The following is a 23,151-nucleotide window of genomic DNA, read 5'->3' as shown; positions in this document are numbered from 1 at the left end:
AATAAACCCTTAAAAAAATTGCTATCTTAATCTTAGTTTGGCTAACAAGAATAACTTTTGGCAAAAGTAATCTGTTTTAAATATCTACAATTTCCTTAAATTTTTTCATTACTATTTTAAATATATCTCAACAATTTATTTTCAAGGCAAAGAAACATAGACCTAATCCACTTCATGATAAGCACAAATGTGGAAATCTGAGAGCTATAATCTCAAAATTCTTTTATAAAGTGACCAGTCTAGGCATATTTTTAAAAATCAGTGTATGTAGTTCATTAATGAAATGTTTATATAAATATAACTTGAACACTTAAAAAAGAGAAATAAAGACAAGAACAAGCTTATTTTTGTACTCCCTCCAAATAGACTTACTTATTCAAATACAAATTTAAGTAATGGGCTGGTTAAAAAAACAAGCAGAAAGAAAAGGAAGTTTTAGATGGACAAGTTCCAGTGTCCAATGTGGTTTTTTTCCCTGTGAAATGCAGCCGTTCTCAATGACTGCTCTTCTTCTCCCACTTGCTCCCTTGCAGGACCCAGGCAGGGGCAGCCGTGGCTGCTGGTTCCACAGTGTAGGCCAGCTCCCCCCTCCCCCGCTGTGCACTCTGAGTGACCTGACCCTCCAGCAGAGGCTTGTGTGCTGAAAACTTGGGGTGTTGCTCTTGGAGCCTGTAGTTTCCTCCAGAGCCTTCAGACCCTCATTCAGAACGGGGAACATGGGCTCACACTTCCTTGCTTCTGGGCTTGGTTTGTTTCTTTCATTTCTTAACCCTGATGGGTTTTGAGTACGTCTCCTTCAGGGAATACTTTTGGGGGCATTTTTGTTCCAAACCGAAGAATGGCAACTACTTCCCTTCTGCTGCGTTTGTCTGCGGCCTGTCCAGGAAGCGGTCTCACTCTGTCACTGAGCTCAGGCTGCAGGACTCTGACACCTTCCTTCTGCAAGTCGTCAAAGTGCTGCCCTTCTCCATGTGTTCTCCATTGCTGTTACCCCAGGGAGCTGTTGGACTCCTTTTTCCTTGGTCTGATGTAACATTTCTGTTTTGGGTCAGCAGGTGTCTCCTGGGTCCGGGGGAACACGGCATCCCCTTCAGAAGGCTGTGCCTGAGGATTTGCCGAGCTGCTGCTCCGGCTCCACATTCCATCTAGGCTGCTTTTCCTTTTGAAACACTCACTGGCTTCCTTGCCAGTATTCGGCTTCTTTGTGGTTTTGCCCACTGGTAATAGTTCCTGGCTGCTGTAACTTAATGGCATGAAGTGTCTTTGGATGATGTTCTTCTGAAGCATCTTTGATGACTTCATGGCAGTGTCATTTTGTCTTGGTCTTAAAAGGCGTTGACAGCAGCTTTTAGCACATCCACCTTTTTCTTCAGAAGCGGGCATTGCTCTTTCAGTTGCAGTGAAATCAGGCTTTTTGCAATTTTTTTCAAAGTTGGTATCATTACCAAGAGCAGATCTAGTTACTAATCAGATTTCAGTTCCTTTGTGACGTGAATTTCCTCAGGCGACCTCATGCACATCTTTGGTTTCTGAACAGTGAATCTTGAGGACCCTCGTTTGACTTCAGTCTGCCGCTCTGAAGTCGAACTCCCCTGACAGGTTTTCAGATAACCAGAACTGGAATTCTCTTCCCTTCTTTTCCTCTTCTCATTATTGATGTTCAGAGCCCCACACTGAGCTTCCGAAGATCCAGGGCGCAGGTGGCAAACACAAGGCCCGAGGGCGAAATCTGGCCTCCACCTTGTTATCCAGCCCAGCACCTTGTTTCTACCTGTGGGCAGCACCGAGCTCCTTGCCCCTGGTTAAGGAGGAGTTGCACTTATACAGTCCTGAAATTACGTTCGGCCCTTTGAAGGCAACCGTGAGGCTGATGTGGCCCCCAGAAAAAATGAGTTTGACACCTCGGATCTAGGGAGAGGACCCACGGTTCCAGCCATGAACTGTGCCTGCCCTGTGGTGCCCGTGTCCCTGCCCAGAAACTCTTTCTATTAAAGAGAGTTTTTAAAGGGATTGTTTAATATAGTATATATTGTGAATTACTGTATAATAAACCATTTCTGAAAGACCATGTTCTCCTCGTGGGCACTCTCTGGATCTTTGAAATCTCACGTCTGTGTCCACAGACCACTGATAGTAAGATGTGCAGAGGGCTGTGTCCTCCTGCCTCCTCCGCTGGCTTCACCTCCTGGTCCTTGTGCAGCTCACTGTGCGCGCTGGGCACGAACATTACGGGCGTTTGATCGACGTGTGCTTACCTGGAAGGGGTTCGTGTTTAGTTCCAGGGAGTTGGTCTCCATCATTTCTTCACATTATCTCCCTCTGATTTTTATTTCTCTCTCCGGGACTCTTATTATTCAGATGTTAGACCTTTGGAATCTGCCCTCTTCTCTTCCCATTTCTTCTGTATTCCGGGTTTTGTCCTGTTTTCCTTCTAAATTGCTTATTTTTTAGATGCATCTATTCTGCTTTTTATCCCTTCGATTACTACTTCACTTCAGCGACCATGTGTTTCCAAACCGATATTTTTGGTCATGTCTTTCTCTCAGTTTCTTGCTCTCATTTCATGTTGCTGCTACATCCCCTTCCTTTTTGTCTCTCTACCAGCCTCCCTTGAAATCCCTTCTCCGTCTGTTCTGGCGTCTCCTTTTCTGAAGGACTCTAGTCCAGTGTGTTTTTCTCTTGAAGTCTTTGTGCCCCTTAAATGTCTCATTATTTTGCCCTATAAACTGATTTTCCCCTGATGCATCAGCTGTTCTTTCCAGCGATGTGGGGGGAGCAGGGGGAGAGGGGGGCAACCCAGGCTCAGGAAGTTGGACTCAGTCCCAGCTCTGCCATTTCCGGGCCCCTGTCTGTGGGTAATTTGTTTAACTTCACTGTCCAGAGAACAATAATAATGCCTATCTGACATTTAGAATGTCTATTGATCTGGAACATAACACAGGTTATTGTGTTTTACCAATAGGAAAATCCCCATAGATCTATAACCTGCCATGGGACTTGGATCTGGTCACCAGTCATTGGTGCCCAGCAGTCACGCAGGTTGCTGCCCCTCCCCCACTAAGAGCCATCCCATGGTGCCCGCCCACAGTCCGCCCTGGTAGCCTGTGTCTGAGAGGGTGACCGGCGCAGGTTCAGCCTCAGGACAGACCCTGCAGTCTCGGGTTGCTCCACCGTCCTTCCTCGCACCCCCGAGGCACCTCTTCTTGGGGCTGCCAAGGTTGGGGTTTTGCTGGGAGTCCACTGGGAAAATTCTTCTTTCCCAGATTTTCTTTCTATCATTGGTAAGGACTAGTAATTTTCCAGCCTTTAGGATTTCATCATTCTCTTTTTCATTTCCTGTGGCTCCCATAAGGATCACTTCCGAAGTCGGTGTAGCTTTCCCAGCCCTGACCTCACGCACTGTGCTGGGGCTGCACCATCATTTCCACGGGGCACAGGACTGTTCCTGTCAGCTGCCTTGAATTAGATGTCTTGTTACAAGTTGTGGCAAATGTTAAATAGAGTCGACATTAGCAGCTGGGAATAAGTTGTTTAAATATGCGTTACCTGAATTGACAAATACATTTAAATAAATTAGGTATAAAATAACCATGATATATAGGTCAGCTTTTTCTAAAGTGGTTTCCTAAACATATTTACTAAAACAATAGTCCTGGGGGGCATTGTAAGAGTTAATTTAAAGAAAATATGTTATGTGGCTAAATAAATGTGGATATCATTGTATTAAGCACATCACCTCAATGCAAGATTTTTTAGAGCCTTTGTTGGTGTGCATCAGACATTTCAAGGTGGGGCGCGGTTGAGACTCGTAGTTGGTCACTTTCTTTTAAAATAATGCATATGAACATCAAACATGAAATCTTAAAATGTAAATATATTTTTATTTAATGATCTTTTGAAAAACAGTCAAGGCTTCTGTTCAGAATGTAGGTTTTCTAACTGGAGATCCTTTCCATCTTTCCTATATGAACTAACCCACGAACATACCATTCTGAGTCATTAAATATGGAGCAAGAACTTAGACACTTCTGGAGCAATCTGAGTGGAGAATGATTTTAATTTTTCCACTCCTTTTTCTAATGTTTTGCATTTATCTCATCTGTACTTGAGTCAGAAGCAGTTTTTTGTTTTGACCCCTTTGTTTAGCGAATCTTTTTGTTTTTCTAAATTGTTTGCTTAAGTTTTCTTAAAGCAATTTTTTCTTCATACTCATAGTGGTTCAAATAATATATGATTAAGTTATACAGTTGTAACGACAAATACAGCTGGTATAAATAAATTTTAGAACACAGTTGACTCTTTGTAGTGTCAGCTCTGCTGCTGGTAGAAACCCTGCGCAGGCGTTCTAGACAGTGGCCTGGCTGCTGGTGTGCGGCGTGCGGTGGAGGCGGGTGGGCAGCTTCGACAGAGGGAACGCAGACCGTTCATTACTCCAGAGACGCAGCTGGAGGTCCATTACTCCAGGTCTGTTAAGAACCTGCGTTCCATCCACGAACCGCTAGCCTTATTGGAGCATGGAAACCACTATGTGCTCTCTGTAAGACCAGCGATTTTCAACTCGTGTGTCACAAGAACTTTTAAAACATGCAGTACTTGACTGTTTGGTCAGGAGCACTGACCTCTTTTCCCTTAGATTGTCGAATAAAACAAAATTTACAGCCAACAACAATAGCCTTGTGGTATGAATGAATTAAAATTATACCGACTTTTTTTGTCAGATTGGCAAAAAATGTATTTTTTGTTGTGCCACCAGATAAAAATGGTAGAAAACCACTGTCCAAGGCTAATAGTCTGTGTTGGAAAAGTCTGATGCAGATATAGAGCTGTTTTAGAAGAGAAAGATGAGTTAGAAGTCTTTGCTTTATTTGCACTGTTTTTTATAATTATAAGATAAACTTTAAAAAATAAAAGTAATCTAGTTAAAAACGTGGAAATGAAGTGTTGTATGTTCGGGTCCTAGTTTGGGTGGAAGCTCACGTATGACAATAACCAATTTTGGGGTTTTTTTGAGAAATAATGTAGAGCTAAGCATCTAAGAAATCCAAAACAGCTTTGGATTGAGCATAGTTCTGAGTCCTTTAAAAAGTGTCTTTTTCAGACGACCTGTGGGTGGTTTCCAAAACCCTGGACTTTGAGTTGGACACTTTCATCGCGTGCAGTGCTTTCTTTGGGCCGTCGTCTGCCAACGAGGTGGAGCTGCTACCGTTGAAAGGCTACTTCCCCTCCCGCTGGCCCACGGACAGTAAGTGTCACCGTGCCCGCCTTAATCTGCAGTGAAAAAGAGGAGCCATGTGACGCACCATGACCATGATGCCACCTGGTGACAATCAACTGTACAAACGTCTCCACAGTTCCAGTTCCAGAGGCATCAGTGCAATAGGATCTGGGGCCCTCACTCAAGTGTATTTTTTTGAAGTTGTATTTACACAGCGTGTGCCTGATACTTAAATAAGAAGTTTGTCAAATAATTTCCTATGTCAAATTCTAATTCTTTTAGTTTCTTTAATTTCCATGGCTTGTTATTCTAATAGGGTACAGTCAGTAAAGAAATTGTTTATTTTTGCACAGAGAAGTTCCCAGATTTTGAGGAGACCCTGAGAGCAGCTGGGTGGGAGGGCGAGTGATCTCCTGTCCTGGGAGTCCTGGGTGACACGGCTGCCAGCGGACCCCGTCTGTCCCTGTGTTGGGAGCCCAGGCCAATCCCTGATGGGGGATGTGGGCTGTGACCGGTTAAAGACACACGCTTTAAACTTCTGGTATTTTCTGTTATAACTGACTTGCCTCGTGAAGGGGACATTTGTCACTTTTCACACATCTGTTCACGTTTGTTGCATTTGTTTTCTCACCAATATCAGCATCTAATTTCCTGCTTTCCATGTATTTCTATGAAATAATTAAGGAAGAAATGCAGCAAAATGCCCAAAGAGCACACATAGGGCAGGCTGCTGACTGTCACCACAGCTGCATGGCTGTGCAGGGTGCTGTGTCCTCCGTATGGCCTGGGACCCACATGCAGCAGTGCCTGTGCTGGGGCCTTGCAGTCGTGGGTGTCATTCTCTGGGTTATGTGGATCCTCAAGGGGGTCTCGCGGTCCCTTTTCCTCACACTGAGTGTTCATTCTCTGTCCTCTCCACAGCGCTGGTCCACGCCCTGCTGGTGTGTAATGCCAGCACGGAGCTGACCACCTTGAAAAACATCCAGGACTACTTTAATCCAGCCACGCTGCCTCTCACGCAGCACCTGTTAGCGATGTAAGTCATTCTCCATGAGGCCATGATTCAGTGGGAACATGAAAATGCAGTCAAAGCACATCCCGTAAATGTTGCCAACAGAATTTTAATTGTCTTTCAGAGACTATGAGGTTACTGTCTGGCAGTAGTTGGAAATTAAAAGAGAAAGGAAAATAAGCCTTGTTTCCCATCAACCGCCCATTCGCCCATCTGGCTGTTGACTGGTCGGGCTAATGAATGTGACTGCAGATCTGTTCCGTTTGCCTTAAGGAGCAAGAGTGTGGGGTTTTTACTCATCTGTACTTTATGCCACAGATTGTTTAACACTTAAAAGAATAACTTTACAGTATCAAAGTACCATGTTGTGTACTTAAAATTTAGTGTTATATATCAGATTTATTCAATTAAAAATACTTGAGTAATTTTACAGCTTGATTCCGGTTTGTATATTGGTGCCAGTTTTATTCTCAATATAACCTATATCTCACTTTTAAATTCTCAAGCACCATACCCCCTTTAAAAAAATTAAAAGTGATATTTTATTGAGTTAATTAAAATGACAAAAAGCTAGTTTCAGATTTGGAATGGTGTGGTCTGTTTGGTGCTGTTTCATTTTTCTCACCTCACTGAAGTCCTATGTAAGAAAAAAATCCACGTAATTCTAATGTGTGTTTTTCCTACTTTGAAATAAATTCAGTCTTTATAGAACTAAAGCCAATTTATTTCTTGACAGTTTTACTTGAAATAGAGGCTATATTGGCCCTTGCTCAGTTGTTTAGAGCACCATCTAGATACAGCAAGGTTGTGGGTTTGATCCCCAGTCAGGGCACATACAGGAGTGAACCAATTAAATAAAATAACAAATCTATGTTTCTCTCTCCTTACCTCACTCCTTCCCTTCCTCTCTCTCAAAAAAAAAGAAAGAAAGAAAGAAAAGAAAAGCAAAGCAAAGCCAAGCCCTGAAAAGAAACAGAGGCTGTATTAATTATCTAAGCCAGCTTGCATAAAAAAAACATGGGCTTCAATGTTGGTATAACACTTAAGTAGCTGTGTGCTTTTGGGAAGAACATGTAATATTTTCTGCATCTCTGTTGGGGTAAATTAACTACTTCCTAGTGTTGTGTAGATTACAACAAATAATATATGCAACGCTTAGCATAGTGTCTGCACGTAGTAGGTATTCTACAAATGTGAGTTCCTGTCTCTCCTGCCCTCCTCCAAATTGGAGTGTACACACATCTGTGCCCACAAAAAGGGTCCTTTGTGATGTTTGTAAAGTGAACTCACCTATTTCAAAAGCCCCTCATTTACCTCTGATTTTATTTGCTGCCCTTTTATTAGGTCATCGTCAACTGCAGTTAGCAACAAGAGAGTGGACAGAAGAAAGTTTATCCCTCCAGCCTTCTCAAACACCAACACAAGTTGTGACCTGCCCAACCTAGAAGCCGCACTGCAGTTAGCTAACGAATTAATCAAGGCGCATGAGTTAAACGAGGATCAAGCTACAGCTCTCACCCAGATAGCTCGAATGGTGGTGTCTCGGGGATGTGCCGAGGAAGAGAAAGGGCTACACACCTGCACCCTCCCCATCACCATCATCCACGGTGAGGAGAGGGAGGGCCGCCCACACCTGGCTGTACTTAACGCGCTGTGGCCCAGTCTCCTGCACAGCCCCCGATTGTGTGCCAGCCTCTGTAACTTAGTCTGCTCCCCTGGCACTTCCTAGTCAAGCACGATTCCAGAAGAACTCCAACAAGATGCTTCGAAGCCGCTTTAGTAGCTATAAGCACAGGAGGGATGAGAAGCGCTGTGCACCCCTCACTAGAGTATCCAGATGTCTGCGTGTTGCTGTCATGGTGGACATCGCCTCTGATGAGCAAGGCCTTTACTAACTCCTGGTCGACTCACTCCCCCGGCATCCCCACAGCTGTCCCAAACCTTCCTTCTTTTTGTAGCTGAGCTGGCCCCTGCCCTATGCCCTGAAATTGATCTTGCCTCCAACACAGGAAGATGCAGATCAAAACAGCATCCACCACACCTGCATTTTCTGTTCCTGCCCCCCGGATTCTGTGCCCATGAAGGAGCTTTGCTTTCCCCTCAGAGCTACCTCTCCATCTGGTTCTGTCCCCTCTTTAGCATCTTTCCTCTCTCAGATGTCCACCCTGAAGCAGATCTGACTTTTTGTCCTGTTGACCAAGCTAGACATCAAGGATTCATCCTAACTTAGTCTTTCTAGCTAGATGAAGTGCCTTTCTCTTTAATCCCCCTCCTCCCCATCCTGTTCATCTGCTGCCCCATCAGATGAGTCACTAAGATGTGTCACTTCCTCGTTTCCGTCCTTCATGGTGGTGATTCTCTCCAGTTCCCTCAATCCAATCCTCTACTTACTTCCACAGCCAGAGGGGAACTGACTTATATAGATTGAGGTCCCTGCCCCTGACCCCTGATTGAGCCATCCTCATGCAAATGAGGGCTCCAAATTCTTGCGGTTTGGTCCAAACAGGCACTATCCTAATTGGCAGAATAGAGCCGCTATGATTGGTCGGTTATGGCCGCACAGCTCCGAATAGACAGGGAAAGCCTCAGTTCCATTGGTTGAAACAGGATTCTGGGAGCTCCTCCGTAAGGGCTGCTCCCAGGGCAGGAACACTGCCTGATGCTCCTTGCTGTGCAGTGTGTGGCGGGGCCCATGTGCAGACAGCTGTGGGGCTCTGGTTTTTTCACTGGGGCCCAGTTAGCACCAGGTTCCCTTATAGTTGCCTTCCTTCTCAGGGTTCACACTTTATATTTCTAAAACAATCTGAAAAACTGGTGGTTCCAAAACATGCTCTGATTAAATCAATTCCACTGCTTAAGATCCTTCAGTAACTTCCCCTGGCCTTCAGGGCAAATTTTCATTTTTTAGCCATATCAAGCAGAACTCTTCTGACTTGCCCCCTTGTCTACCTCGTCAGCCTCTGCCTAGAGGGACCCTTTCTTTCTGGGTGTGGATGTCTTACTCTGGGAGACTAAGTTCTGCTACTTCCTGTTTTTCAGAAGCATTGCCACCCCCACCAAATCAGAGAGAAGTGCTTTCTCTGATACATACAATCACGTTTCCTAGCATGTTAATTCTTACTAAATTTACTGGGGTAACGTTGATAGCATTCTATAAGTTTCAGGTATACACGACTATCCCTTGACACCTGTGTGCTGTGCTGCGTGCTCGCCTCCCGGAGTCTGGTTTCCTTCCGTCACACGCCTTTGACCCGCTTTGCCCGCTGCTCCCTCCCAACCACGTGGTTTTATTGTTGTTCCTTTCCTGGTCTGTCTTCCTGAGTGCACAGTGGTCTCACTAAGAGGTCTTTTGGTTATTTATCCCTGTGCTAAGCACATACTGGGCACTGTGTTAATTTTTTTTTAATAAATTAAAGAAGATAAATGATTTTCTTGTGCTTTCAGAAATTTGCTTACAATATTCCCTTTATTTTTTTCTCTTGCTTCCAAATAATTAGGTGTTTTTGGAGCAGGAAAGAGCTATTTGTTGGCAGTGGTGATTTTGTTTTTTGTGCAACTGTTTGAAAAGAATGAAGCTCCTCCAGTTGGAAATGCAAGACCATGGAAACTTCTAGTTTCTTCTTCCACTAATGTAGCTGTTGACAGAGTACTGCTTGGGTGGGTATAACACATGTGTTTAAGGCTCCTGCTTTAGGGTTACTGTTGAGAGAGGCACTCTCTGCCTGGGGCCCTGAGTGCTGGATGTGCCGGAAATGCAGAGTGTTTGTCCCCAACTTGAGCAATAGCCAGGAGACAGTAACAGGTTTACTTACTCGTCTGAAGTTGGAGAAACTCAAACGTCAAACCCGACAATTTTGGCACAAGGAAAGGATGCCTGTGTAAAAAAAAATCAGAATTCAGCCAGGGACACACAGGTCTAAGAGGTGTACCCCACTGGGATGCTGAGGATGCGGGGCCCGGACAGCCCTTCTCCGGGACAGGCCCCAGGGTCGTGTGCGCAGCCGGCAGCCTTGACTGATTGGCTGGTGTCTCCTGGGACAAAGAGCCTTGCTCACTGCTTGAGCCAAGGTCCCCCCAGCTCAGTGTTCCTTGTACAGCTCATATACAGGCTCCCTCTGGACCCTGCCCCGCCCCCGCCAGACTTGGGGACCCAGGGAACCAGTGTAGATGGGGTCTCTGGCTGGCCCCAGTGCCGTGAGCAGAAGCCCTTGTCTCTGGGTCTCTTACGGAGAAGGAGCGGAGGCGCAGGTGCAGGGGCCCATGATGGTAAAACAGCTGAATTAGGGTTTGGTTTTAATAAGGGGGCTCTGCAGGCAGTAACATGAGCTGCTCTGCAGGTACAAAGTTTTCGTGGATTTTAAAAATCACATTTAAAATGCAAAGGAGATGTTACGTAGGACTTTACCAATATTCTAGTGCAGGGTTGTCAAACTCATTTTCACCAGGGGCCACACCAGCCTCGAGGTTGCCTTCGAAGGGCCGAATGTAATTTCAAATCCTTAACAGTTGAGGAGTAGTTATATTTATATAGTCCTGAAATTATTAATGATCTCAATGTCAACATAAATGACACAGTTTGATTAGGAGAAATAACTTTTTATGTATAAGTGTAGGCTTTTTAAAACTAACTTTTATCATTACATAAGTTAATGCTTATGGTAGAAAATATGCAGTTTGTACAGATATTATATTTCTTTACATTTTTTATACATTTTGTTTTCGAAACTTGGTATAAACAATATATATTGCTTTGTGTTCTGCTTTTAAATCTACAAATAATTTTTGTAGCTCTATTATATGCAATGATTTGCTCATACCATATTTTAAGCAATATTTGATCAGTCAGTTCTTTCTAAATTCTCCCCATTATAAATAATATTGTGACAAAAAGATCCTTAAACATAAATCTTTATCTCCGCTTCTGATTTTTTCTTAGGAAAATGTCCCTGGCCTAGAATAAATGACAGCAACATACTTTGCAAGCCTGCCCTTCAGAAAGGTTCTGCCAGGGTGCAGGGTCCCAACACTTAATGAGCCCTCCGTGGAAGATAATGTGCGTTTTAAAATTCTCTATGAAATGCATCATAGTGGAAACTTAGCCAATGAGCATTTACTTTGAGTTTCAGCATTTCACATTGAATTATATACCTGTAAAGTATATTGTTACACAACATTAACTTTAATAACGTAAGTATTACATGAAACTGTTTTATATTCTACTTTCTAAATAATTGGAATCTATTTTATTATGTTTTGTTTACAGGCTTCTCAGTCTTGGATTCGAAAAATTTGTCAGAGTCGGGAGCATTAGGAAGATTGCCAAGCCAATTTTACCTTATAGGTGAGAATGCTGGATTCCAGAAGTTCACAGAAGTATAATGACGTGACAGAACTTTGACCTTAAATTAGGTTTTTGAGGAGGAGTAGAGAAAGTTTCTTGGTTAACTCAGAAAATCTGTATTTAACGTTTTGGAATGTTACAAAGATAGAATCAAGAGGGCTACTCTTTTGTGTCATCCTTTTTTAGCTTGCACGCTGGCTCAGGAAATGCAGACGAGCAGCTGAGAGAACTGTATGCGCTGATGAAAGAAGACCTGACCCCTGTGGACAGAGTCCACGTGAGGAAGAGCATCGAGCAGCATAAGCTGGGTACCAACAGGACCCTGCTGAGGCAGGTGAGGAGACCCAGCCCCCTGCCTCTTAATTTACAGAAATCGTTTGGATTCTCTTCTTCCTGCTGATGGGGAATATTCCCTGTGAAGGACACAGTCGGCCACCATAGCTTAAATGTCACTGAGGTGGGAATTTGTCCAGCTCACCATCACTGAGTCTCCTTTTCTCTTTCTCCCTATTTATCTTTTTTTAGTCATAAAGGGGAAAGCGAAGAGGTGGGAATATACCCCTGGCAAGTTAAGTGAAATTTGATTTTTTTTTTTAGTAGAAATAGAGGGAGAGAAGGTCTGACCCTGGGCAGTATGTCCAAGTGACATTTGTCTTTGGTGTTCCCTCAAAAGCCGCTCTCAAGGGTCCGTCTGCGCCCAAAAGTCCTGACGCCCAGATCATGGTCTAGGTGTCGGGAGTCACAACGGGGCCCGTGGGGCTGTACTTTGTCCAGTTCTGGTGCAAGGCAGCCTGGGGCCAGCTGGAAGGAGACAGCAGTCACAGGGAACTTGGGGGAAACCGGGGGCGCAGGGAACAAAAGGGCTGTGGGCTGTTGGACCATGTGGCTGTTGGTCACTGTCTGCAAGACACGTGGGGAAATCAGGCTGCTTCTGCCCCTGTATTGGTCAACAGTGGCTGAAATAACGCTGCTTAACAAATAAAACTCCGTCCTATAGGACGACAGAGTGAAGCCTCTGTGGGCCAGTGGGCAGGACTTGTTCTGAGGTTGTTCTTCTGGTGGATGGTCCCCTGACAGGGTGGCAGAGGGCATCTTCGCCACCCCACCAGCCTCCTGGCTCAGGGCCCTGCCCGACCCCTCTTCCCTGGCCGAGGGGCGGGGGCAGTGGCAGGCACTGCAGAGCCGTGGGCAGTGGGCGGGGACTCACAGCCGGCTGCCCAGCTTTGGGTTCAGAGGGCTGTGCTCAGTCCCCAAGGACTTGCTGACCACCGCTCCCGTCCTGTGGACTGTAAGAAGGGTGTTCTCTGAGGCTGCTTCTACGGGGGATCTGCGTTACTGTGATGTGTCACCCTCTGGTCTCGCCTGTTCACAAGTGAAAACTTTTTCAGAGTAACATTTTTTTAAAAAGCTTAACAAATTTCCAGTTATGCATTTAGGCCTGATGCATTACTAAAATGACATCTTTACAGAAAAACTAATTTTCTAAAATGCTTCGTACTTGATGGCTTCCTAGCTCGATAATAAAACCTTTTGCTGTCAGAGTCTCAGCAATATAATAAATTAAAAGATACAAATAATATAATTTTTTAAAGAAAAAACTTTTTTTTTAAGATTTTATTTCATTTTAGACAGAAGGGAAGGAAGTGAGCAAGAAAGGGAGGGAAACATCAATGTGAGGATCAGTCGCCTCTCTCACGTGTCCTGTTGGAGCCGAACCCACAACCCAGGCATGTGCCCTGACTGGGAATCGAACTGGTGACTCCGCTCTGCAGGATGACATTGAGCCACACCCAGACTCTGCTTGGTCACTTTAGAGGAACCGAATGTTTAAAACCAGAGGTTCTAATATAAAAATGGCTTTAGGATTTTTGTTTTGTAAAGAAGGAAAACCTAACCTGACAGAGGTCTATTGTATGTAGTGAATGTTATTTATCATTAAAGAAAACAAAGTGTTTGTAACATTTTCCTGTTTCATTCACACGATCTCTGGGGAGAGTGTCTAATTGTGAAGCATATTTTTGTCAGTCGCATATGTTGATAAAACATATGGTCATTGATTTTTCTCTTATATATTTCATTCCAGAGATTAAATATTAGCTTTTATCAGGCTTTTTTGCCTTGAGAATAATGCTGTTCTGGTGTAGTATTTAAGTCTGTAAGGTTCAGATAAACTTCCAGCTGTGGTACTAGTGCGGTGAATATACCTCTAAGTCATGAGCACGCTAGAGAGCTAGGCCACGGCTGTTGGTCAGCATGTCTAGTGCACTTTGCGCAGAACGTTGTGTTGTGCTCTGTTTCAGCCTCATTGAGGAAGACAGATGAGGTATGTTGTGCTTGAGATCTTTAAAGTCCTGGGTGTAAAAATGGGCCTTTCATCCTTATTAACAGGCTGTGGCGTAAGTAGTTGTGTCCTGTGATTTCCATTTCTTACGTGGAGGTGGTGACCGTGTGGCCATAGTGACTTGTGGTTTCTGATCACCAGTCATCACCACTGACAAGTTCTAATCTCACTACAAATCTTTGGAAAATACAGCCTCTTATTTATTTATTTATCTTTAGAGGGGAAGGGAAGGAGAGAAACATCAATGTGTGGTTGCCTCTCATGCATCCCCTGCTGGGAACTGGCCTGCAACCCAGGCATGTGCCCTGACTGGGAATCGAACCGCCATCCTCTGGTTCCCAGGCCTGCCCTCAGTCCACTGAGCTACACCAGCCAGGGCAGCCTCTCATTTTTTAGGTAGTCGATGGTGACAGCATTCCCTCTGTCCCGCAGGTCCGCGTGGTCGGAGCCACTTGTGCGGCCTGCCCTTTCCCGTGCATGGACGGCCTCCGGTTCCCAGTGGTGGTGCTGGACGAGTGCAGCCAGATGACCGAGCCCGCCTCGCTCCTGCCTGTCGCACGGTAACCCTGGTCCTTTCCAAGGGCGCACGGTGTCACAGCCGCGTCAGACATTTCCTCAGTCCAAACACTTGCAGAACATATGTGACAACTTTAGCAAAGCAAGTCCTAAACCGATTGTTTTCGAGAATGCAGCGGGGAATTTGGGGGGTTAATGTATCATAGACCGCAGTTCAGATAGCTGTCTGGATGACATGACCCTTAACACTGGATCCCTCTTGAGCCTGGACCCTCCCAGAGCCTCGCAGGCCTCACTGGGTGAGAGGTGCCTCCTCGGCCGTCGTCTGAGAACTCGGCGCTGAGAGTTCTCTTCAGCTGCCTTCACAGAACTCCCACGTTTAGTTTCTGAAAATGAGTTTTAAAAGATGGTGGTATATAAAGTACATAAAGAAAAACAAGTTGAAAATTAAAATTTGTCTTGGAATTTAGAAGACGATGAAATCTAAGCTCTCTCAGCCACTGAAACATTGTGCTTTTGGAACGTCTCTCCGTAAAGGGTCTGGAAGGCGGCAGAAGGAGTCCTGGCCTCAGCAGGCCTGTCCCCAGGGGGGAGGGTCTTGGTCCCAGTTGTCAGGACTGGCAGGATCGGTGGGTCCTGATCATGGGCTTTCACTATTTCAACTGGGCCGGTCCTGAGCAAACGAGGGGGTGTGGGTACCCCTGCCTAGGAGCGAGGGGTGGAGGAACTGGAAGGTCCTGCAAGTAGGTGGGGGGAGGTGTGCTTTGGAGCAGCCTCTGCACACAGCACACATCACACATGTGCTTCCTTCAGTCCTCACAACAGCCGTGCAAGGTACTTTCATATACAGGTTACTGGTAGAATGTGAAGCTTATGTATTTCCATAGAATATAATAAATAGAGCTAAGATTTGAACATAGGTTTTCGAAATGGGGGTTCCCATGCCCAATTCCAACATGGTACAGGGAGGGGTTCCCCACCACCAAGTGGTTCTCTGACACCAGCAGGGTGTCCAGGAACTGGGCTCAGTTCTGTCACTGCGACCCAGGGGCAGCCACAGACCCGCAGGGAAAGGCCTCAGTCCCGCAAGACCCTGCCCCACTTCAGGCACCAGCCACAGCCCTGGGCTTCTGACCACCTAGGTGCCCACTAGAAGTCCCAGGGACCCCTCCAGCTCAAAGCCAATCACAAGTCTAAGTTGTCACCTGGACTTATGACCAGCTGGCTATGAATCTGAGGTTCCCACAACCCCCCACCCCAGCCTTGGGTTCCATTAGTTAGCCTGAGTGGCTCACAGAACTCAAAGAAACACATTATTCTCTGGGTCTCGGGCTGCTTGGGAAAGGACGTAAGTCGAGAGCAGCCAGGTGGAGTGAGCTGCACAGGACGGACACGGTGTGGAGGGGCACGGCGCTTCCGAGCCTCTCTGGCCTCCACCTGACCGGGTCTGCCCGTGCTCACCGCCCCGGAAGCTCTGAATCCTCACGCTTCTGTGGAGACTTCATCACCGAGCTGTGATCAACTCACCAGCCACTGGTGACTGGTCCCCTCCAGCCCCTCGCCCCTCCCTGGGGGTCAGACTGAAAGTTCCATCCCTTCAATCACATGGTTGCCCTGGCAACCAGCCCCATCCTCAGGTTCTTTGCAGAAAGTCACCTTATTCACAGAACAAAAGGCTTTGGTCACTTCCACGCTCAGGATATTCCAAGGGTTCCCAGGGCTGGGAGCCAGGAATTGTGGGTGAAGACCAATATATGTGACAAAAAGATTTTGGTTATCTCAAGGACCGAGTATATATTTCTTATAAATTACGATATTGCAGTTTTTCTATAAAACTTGGGCATTTTTCCCATCTTAGACTCCTGTTTGCAAGACGTAAGTCCCTGAGAGCTGAATGTACTTCATCCTAAAGCAAAAGTTGAAGCTGAGTGACTTCTAAGAAAGCTTCAAAGTCTACATTTATAAATACCTAAAAACCGTTGTTTCTCACATGTGCTCCACGGAACACGGGTTCCACGGAGAGGTGGGGGACACAGGAGGCTTTATGTGGAAAACCATAAAGTTCATAGGAAGGGTTTCTTTACTGCGTTACTGGTCCGCTGTTTAATTCATGTATTGGCACTATTAAGCCTTGTTCTCAGTGGTGGTGGTGTTTGAAGTCTTTGAAGCGCATTTTAGAAAATAGTGCTGTGCCCTGGCTCATGTGATTCAGTGGACTGAGTGCTGGCCTGCAAGCCACGAGATCACTGGTTCGATTCCCAGTCAAGGCACATGCCTGGGTTGTGGGCCAGGTCCCCACAGGGGGTACGCAAGAGGCAACCACACATTGATGTTTCCCTCTCTTTCTCCCACCCTTCCCCTCTGCCTAAAAATAAATTTAAAAAAGAAGAAGGAAAATAGCACTGTAAACGTCAATGCGAGCGTTTCCTGTTGCTTGGGCTAACTTGGAATCCTCTGTTTCAGGTTTGCGTGTGAAAAGCTGATTCTTGTTGGAGACCCCAAACAGCTTCCTCCCACCATTCAGGGGTCTGACGCAGCTCATGAACACGGATTGGAACAGACCCTCTTCGACCGCCTGTGCTTAATGGTACTGCTGCTGGGCTCACAGAACCACCACTGACTGGGTGTACTCGGTGCAGGCCGACGGAAAATGAAAGTGTTTCCGCCAGCTTGACTGGAGGTGTTCAGAAAGCACTCCCTCACAGAGTAGAATCCTGTCATTTAAGTGCCTTTATAAAATGTCTTTCCTGTATATTTTACTAGTGGATAGAAAGGATATTGCCTTTGCTCTAAAGTAAAACTATAATCTATTATCGATGTCCCTTGTCTACTTCACGGTTAGATTTTTTAAATTAATTGTTGCTATATGTTTAATGGAGATGATGTTCCTGGGACATAGAGTCAACCTTCTCAGAGTGAGGAGTAGCGTTCCCCGCGCCCACGACACCGCAGCCGCCCCCCGCCTCTGCCTCGTGCCCCAGCGCGTCCCCCAGAATTGACCCCACACCAGCGGGCAGCTCCCGCCTGCGCCCAGGCTGTGTGGCTGACCCCTCGGGACACTTCGTGCATCACGTCATGCAGCCTGCAGCTGTCCCCCGTGTGACCTCTTGCATCTGGCTTCTTTCACTTAGCATGTTTTTGAGGTTTACCCCATTGTAGGATGTTTTAGTACTCAGTTACATCACAGTTGTCCCTTATCTGAGGGGGGTACATTCCCAGACCCCAGCGGACGCTGCGGATGGGAGCCCCACGTAGACTGGGCTTTTTCCCTGCGCGCGCGCGCACACACACACAACACACACTTCTCTGGACCGCAGCTGAATTGCTAGCATCATTGCTCTTGCGCTTTGGAGCCCTTATTAAGAAAGTCAGGGTGACAGGAACACAAGCCCTGTGATACTGTGACAGCCCACCTGATAACTGAGACTGCTGAGGGACTGACGGCGGTGTCCACAGGGTGGACACTCTGGGCAAAGGGAGGACTCATTCCAGGTGGGACAGTCAGGAGGGTGCGCGATTCCTCCACCCCAGTTACTGGATAGTGAGTCCAAGGTCCGGCATGTGATGTCATAGTAACTTACGATAACAGTATTTTTAGTAATTAAAAAAATGGATTTAGCCCTGGCTGGTATAGCTCAGTGAATTGAACGCAGGCCTGCGAACCAGACAATCGCGGTTTGATTCCCAGTCAGGGCACATGCCTGGGTTGCAGGCCGGTTCCCTGCAGGCCAGTTCCTAGCAGGGGACGCACGAAAGGCAACCATACATTGATGCTTCTCTCCCTCTCTCCTTCCCTTCCCCTGTAAAGATAAATAAATAAAATCTTAAAAAAAAAAATGAATCATGTGCTGCTGTGCTAAAAAAAAATTGCAGGGAGTATTTTTAAAAAAATGGATTTACAGTCTATTTTATTCATTTACTAAGAGTACAGTATGGCAATACTTTTAACTTTTAAAATATATCCTTTTTTCCCTTAAGAAAATCATGCTGTTTCAAGTGCCTATTTTTCCACATTAAAATATCTTAGGGCCACGAACCAGTTGTACTGAGAACCCAGTACCGATGTCACCCTGCGATCACTGCTGTGGCCAATGACCTGTTTTACGGCGGGACCCTCAGGGACGGCGTGGCGGAGACCGAGCGGAGCCCGCTGCTGGGGTGGCTCCCCACCCTGTGCTTCTACAACGTGCAAGGCCAGGAGCAGGTGCCTGACGCCGCACGGCTGCCAGTCAGCTCCGCTTAGCGTTCTGGTTTAATGGCTGCTGTTTGTATGATCTTCTTGGGGTTTCCAGGAAATGTAATTTCGGATCTGTTTTTCATTCCAGATTGAAGGAGGTAACAGCTTTCACAACGTGGCAGAAGCTGCCTTCACGCTGACACTGATTCGATCACTGGTTGCAGGAGGAGTGGCGGGCTCCGCGATCGGGGTGATAACGCTGTACAGAGCGCAGGTGTGCAAGGTGTGTATGGTGTCGCTGACTTTGTCGGGTATTAAATAGTATCGTTTTCTATCACAGGGTTTGGTGTATTTGTAATGGTTTGGTTCGGTGCTTGAAAAACTTTTGGGACCCTAATTAATGTATTCAGAAGAAACATTTTAATATGTGTCTGGTCTGGCTTTTTTTCCTGTATAATTAAATGTAAACTTAACAAGGTTTAATTAAATTCAGTTGACAGCTGTTGGGGCAAAAATGCAAATAAACAAATTAGAGGGAGGAAAATGTGCTGTGTGCTTTGTGTTTTGGGGTAGGTGGGACTGAATCTGTTTTCCAAAACAGTCTCGTTATTTCATTTTATCAGTAAATTCAAGATAGATACCAGGTATTAATGTGTATATGAGCCAATGACTTGTAACCAGTTATTTTTCTTTCATGCTTTTAGAGTTTTTCATGTTTCATTATTAGTGTACTAATTCTAAGTTAGTGTATCCAAGCAAGCTTCCCAGCATTGGAGAAATCAACACCATTCACCCTGTTTCATGATTTATAGTGTCACCTAGTTACTTATTTGTCATTTTAGAAACTAGGCACATCCTTGTGAGCCCTGAAATCGAGTGACATTTCCACTCTGGTTAAACTGAAAGGGTCGCTGTGAGGGCTCCGGCTTCGTGCCTCCTGCCCCTGCGCGTGTGACCGTCCTCTCGCCCGCAGCTGTGCCACCTGCTCAGGGCCGTGGCCTTGGACCAGCCCAGCCTGCGGGCCGTGCAGGTGTCCACGGTGGACGCCTTCCAGGGAGCGGAGAGGGAGGTCATCATCCTGTCCTGTGTGCGGACCAGACAGGTGGGCTTCATCGACTCGGAAAGGAGGGTGAACGTGGCCTTGACCAGAGGGAGGAGGCACTTACTGATTGTGGGGAACCTGGCCTGTCTGAGGAGAAACCGGCTGTGGGGCCGTGTGATCCAGCACTGTGAAGGTAAAGCCAAGAGCCGCAGGGGTTGAGCATTTTGAACTAACGCTGGCTTTGGATGGAGTGGGTCAGGGTGGGGCAGCGCTGACTCTGCCACGCGGGGGAGTGACCACGGGAGGGCTGGTGTGGGGCCCACTGCGACAGTCATTGCCTCACAGCTTGTGTCCTTTTAGGAAGGGACGGTGGCCTGCAGCACGCGAGCCAGTGTGAACCGCAGCTGAGCCAGCTCCTCAAAGGCTCCTCTGAAAACCGAGCCGCAGAGAAGCAGACGGGAAGGAGAGGGCAAGGCAGATCCGAAGGTGCTTCTCGTTCACAAGAAGGCGCAGGGCCTTCGTACTCGTAGAAACTCAGGTTCATTTCCCACTGGACACTTTTCGCATTTTTATGACCCCAAAACCCTAGTTATCAAAAAGTGCTTCATGGTATTTAAACAGCATTACACAAATGCATGTGAAATTTGCTCTTCAAGACTATACATTACTTACGTTGAGACAAGCAGATGCTGAATGTAATAAAAAAATCTTACTAGTAAAAATTAAGAATTCTGCTAAGAACAGTTATACAAGGGGCGGGGGGAAAGCCTTCGTGGCTTTTTAAATGTTATTTCAAATTAAGTGAAGATTTCTAAAGCTCACCCACTAGAACATCCACGCAGTTACACCAAGATATTCCTTCTGAGTGACCGCTCTATCAGAGTGTTTTAAATCTTGTGCCCTGTCATTTTGTAAGTGAGACATATTCACGATAAAAATTGTAACAAATACAAAAAGAAGAAAAACACTGGAAAGCCACCCTGGAGACTCGGAGCCCGCGGCCAGGCCTGAGGGCTGTGGGCGTGACTGAGCGTGAACAGAGGGGCGGCCACCTTTGCTTTGTTTTCTTCTAGCTCTTTTCTTATGTATTTATTTGCCCAGTAATTATTAGTATAGATGGTATATAATGGATTTAAAATTTTTTATTATAAAGAGAATACATTCTGCATGTAGAAAATCATTGGTGACTTACTGCCTCTTTTTTCTATGCTTACATTCTATTCGTGAGTGAGTTAAACAGTTTGTCGTGGTTTTGAGACATTATTAACAAGGGAGCATTGACTTATCCTGCATGGGAAAATGGCCAAGGCTTGATGATTATTTGTGCCGGCCTTACCCATTGACAAAATCTGCGATCCAAGTCACTCAATATTCACTTAAAAGATGCGGAGAATGGCTTACTTGAATTACTTTGCAATAAAATTGACAAGTGTACCTCTGTAACACCAACAGACAGAACTTGTTCCGAGAGCCTCTGACCCCGTCCCCAATACTGACCGACTTCAGCCCAGGTGCTGCTGCCCCCGCCCACCCGCCATGTGTCTCACGCGTCCGACCAGCCAGCGCAGGCGCCATGGCCTGAGTGCTGCCCCCGCTACCCCCGCGGGCCACTTCCTTTGGGGTCGGTCCCCAGCCAGCTGGAGCTGGGTCTCAGGCTTTTCTCCCAAGAAGAGTATGGATGGGACACGGAGTCGAGTGAGGGCATGTCTCTGTCGCATCCCTTAGGGCGCTGTGTGAGCACAAGTGGCGTGTCTCCAGCACAGTCACACAGGCGAGGGGGACACTGCTCTGCTCACTCCTCCCTTCAGAGACGCGCTGAGGGAAGCCAGGGAGCTGCTGACTTCCTCAGAGGTAAGTATGATCCGTCAAGGGACACTGAGGGGCGGCGGTCGTGGCGGGTTCGTGACGCGTGCCAAGCAGAGCCGTACTAGCTGAACCTTGAACACTGGCACGGCTTGTATTTCTGTTTTCAGAAAGAGGCCCTCTCACTACTGGGTGTGGAAACTGCAAGTTCCAGGCCAGTGCCTGCTGTCTATCCTCTCACATTTCAAGTTAGGGTAGACACGCACTGAGTTTTTAGGAGTGTCCCATTCAGTAAACAACAGTAAAATTCCTCGTGATCTTACACGGCACTCAAAGTTACAGGCCGGTGTCACCAGAGCGCTGGTGCCTGTCTCAGAGAGCAGTACTGTGGGAGCAGGGTCCCCTGTGGTGCTCCAGGTTTTCCCTGTGGGAAAGGTCTGTTCATGCGTCACCCGAGGTACAAGGCCGTTTCTAGGCTTTAATCTGTCCACCAGTTAGCTTTCTGCTTTGCAGGGTATGTGTGTCAGGTTTTTTTCAAGATTCTTTCAAAACATTACATTAATCCCTAGTGAGGACAGGTCCTTTCTCCAGTTTATAAATGAGGAAGCCAAGGGTCTGAGAACTCGAACCTGCCAGAACGAGCACCGGGCGGGGGCGGGGAAGCTGGTCCCACCGGCAGGCTCCTCTGCACAACCGCGCACGAGTCTCAGACCCCCAGCTCTACAGTCCTCAGGACCCAGACACCCGGTTCCCAATGAGTTACCTTGTCACCGCATCACGTAACAGTTTGTTAACTGTACAACCTCTATCCTTCCCCGTGACATGCTTCACTCGAGAAACAAATTGGGAGGGTGGGCTTTCCTTGGAAGGTCTATGTTTGCCGCTGGAAGTTCCAGTTTGCTACTTTTTGCAACAAAAACTGATTGTTAACAAAAATGTACTAAACGCTAAGCTGGTGATTCTCTTATTATCGAAAATTGATTTTAAAATAATGCGGTTAATGCTCATCTCTGTAGCCAGCCCTGTCCTTGTGAACAGACACTTCAATATTCGAGTTACTTGAGAGAAATTGCAATTTAAAGTCTGAGATTATGAAGACCAGCCTGAAACTTCATAATAAAACATAAGTTTCAGTGTCCTTTAATATTCGAACAAAAAGGCCGTTTGATTTGGAGATTCCAAAGCAACTCCCAAAGGCTGCCTGCCCTTGACTGTTTAAAGACAGCTGTGAAATAGCTTTGTGCTAACTCAATTCTTTTATATTAAATAAGAATAAAAGGAAATTGGTGATTTACTTGACAGATACTGGACCCTGAAAATGAAATAATTGTTCTAGAAACATTAGCGCAACACTGATTTGAAATGCCTGCTGTGTAATTAGTCATGAGTGAAACGTATGTTTATTCCTGTTGTGTTTTTTGTTTCTATCAGTGTGACTTGATTATAAAGGAAAAACACAACCCACACGTCTCTGACTCATCTGCGGTCCTCACCCTGCAACACTAGTTAGGCTGGTATTTTTAAACTCTGTTAATCCTCGTTGTGGATTTTCCTTACCATTCTTTCTAATTGGGCAAATCGGAGTCAATTTGTGTTTGTGTGTGATTGTGTGTGAATGTATTGAGTTGGCAAGAGAGTTCCTTTGGGCTTTTTTTTTGTGCGGTAACTAGTTCTCTTTAACTTCAGTTGAAGCACTTCCGTTAG

The 23,151-nt window shown here is 46.1% G+C and overlaps 1 protein-coding gene across 2 annotated transcripts in view; it reads left to right on the top strand.

Annotated features, from left to right (window-relative positions):
- The window catches only part of ZGRF1 (zinc finger GRF-type containing 1), a 36,478-nt gene extending 15,689 nt beyond the window's left edge, over positions 1 to 20,789 (top strand). The window contains exons 11-22 of one of the 2 annotated variants that reach the window (XM_053658752.1): positions 5,099 to 5,242; positions 6,137 to 6,251; positions 7,572 to 7,834; positions 9,725 to 9,884; positions 11,491 to 11,568; positions 11,755 to 11,902; positions 14,342 to 14,469; positions 16,889 to 17,012; positions 18,453 to 18,629; positions 18,751 to 18,885; positions 19,576 to 19,837; positions 20,005 to 20,789. In XM_053658752.1, the coding sequence (XP_053514727.1) occupies positions 5,099 to 5,242; positions 6,137 to 6,251; positions 7,572 to 7,834; positions 9,725 to 9,884; positions 11,491 to 11,568; positions 11,755 to 11,902; positions 14,342 to 14,469; positions 16,889 to 17,012; positions 18,453 to 18,629; positions 18,751 to 18,885; positions 19,576 to 19,837; positions 20,005 to 20,174 (1,904 nt within the window). In that variant the 3' untranslated portion in view covers positions 20,175 to 20,789. Of the gene's footprint in view, positions 1 to 5,098; positions 5,243 to 6,136; positions 6,252 to 7,571; positions 7,835 to 9,724; positions 9,885 to 11,490; positions 11,569 to 11,754; positions 11,903 to 14,341; positions 14,470 to 16,888; positions 17,013 to 18,452; positions 18,630 to 18,750; positions 18,943 to 19,575; positions 19,838 to 20,004 lie in introns of those variants that run through there. The other variant, XM_053658751.1, reaches the window with a different exon arrangement.
- Positions 20,790 to 23,151: the final 2,362 nt, after the last annotated feature.

This window comes from Artibeus jamaicensis, unplaced genomic scaffold, assembly GCF_021234435.1.
Source record: "Artibeus jamaicensis isolate MK-2021 breed Jamaican fruit bat unplaced genomic scaffold, CSHL_Jam_final scaffold_537, whole genome shotgun sequence".
NCBI lineage: Eukaryota > Metazoa > Chordata > Mammalia > Chiroptera > Phyllostomidae > Artibeus > Artibeus jamaicensis.
Note: the sequence above shows the minus strand (reverse complement) of the source record. Positions and strands in the feature narration are given on the sequence as shown.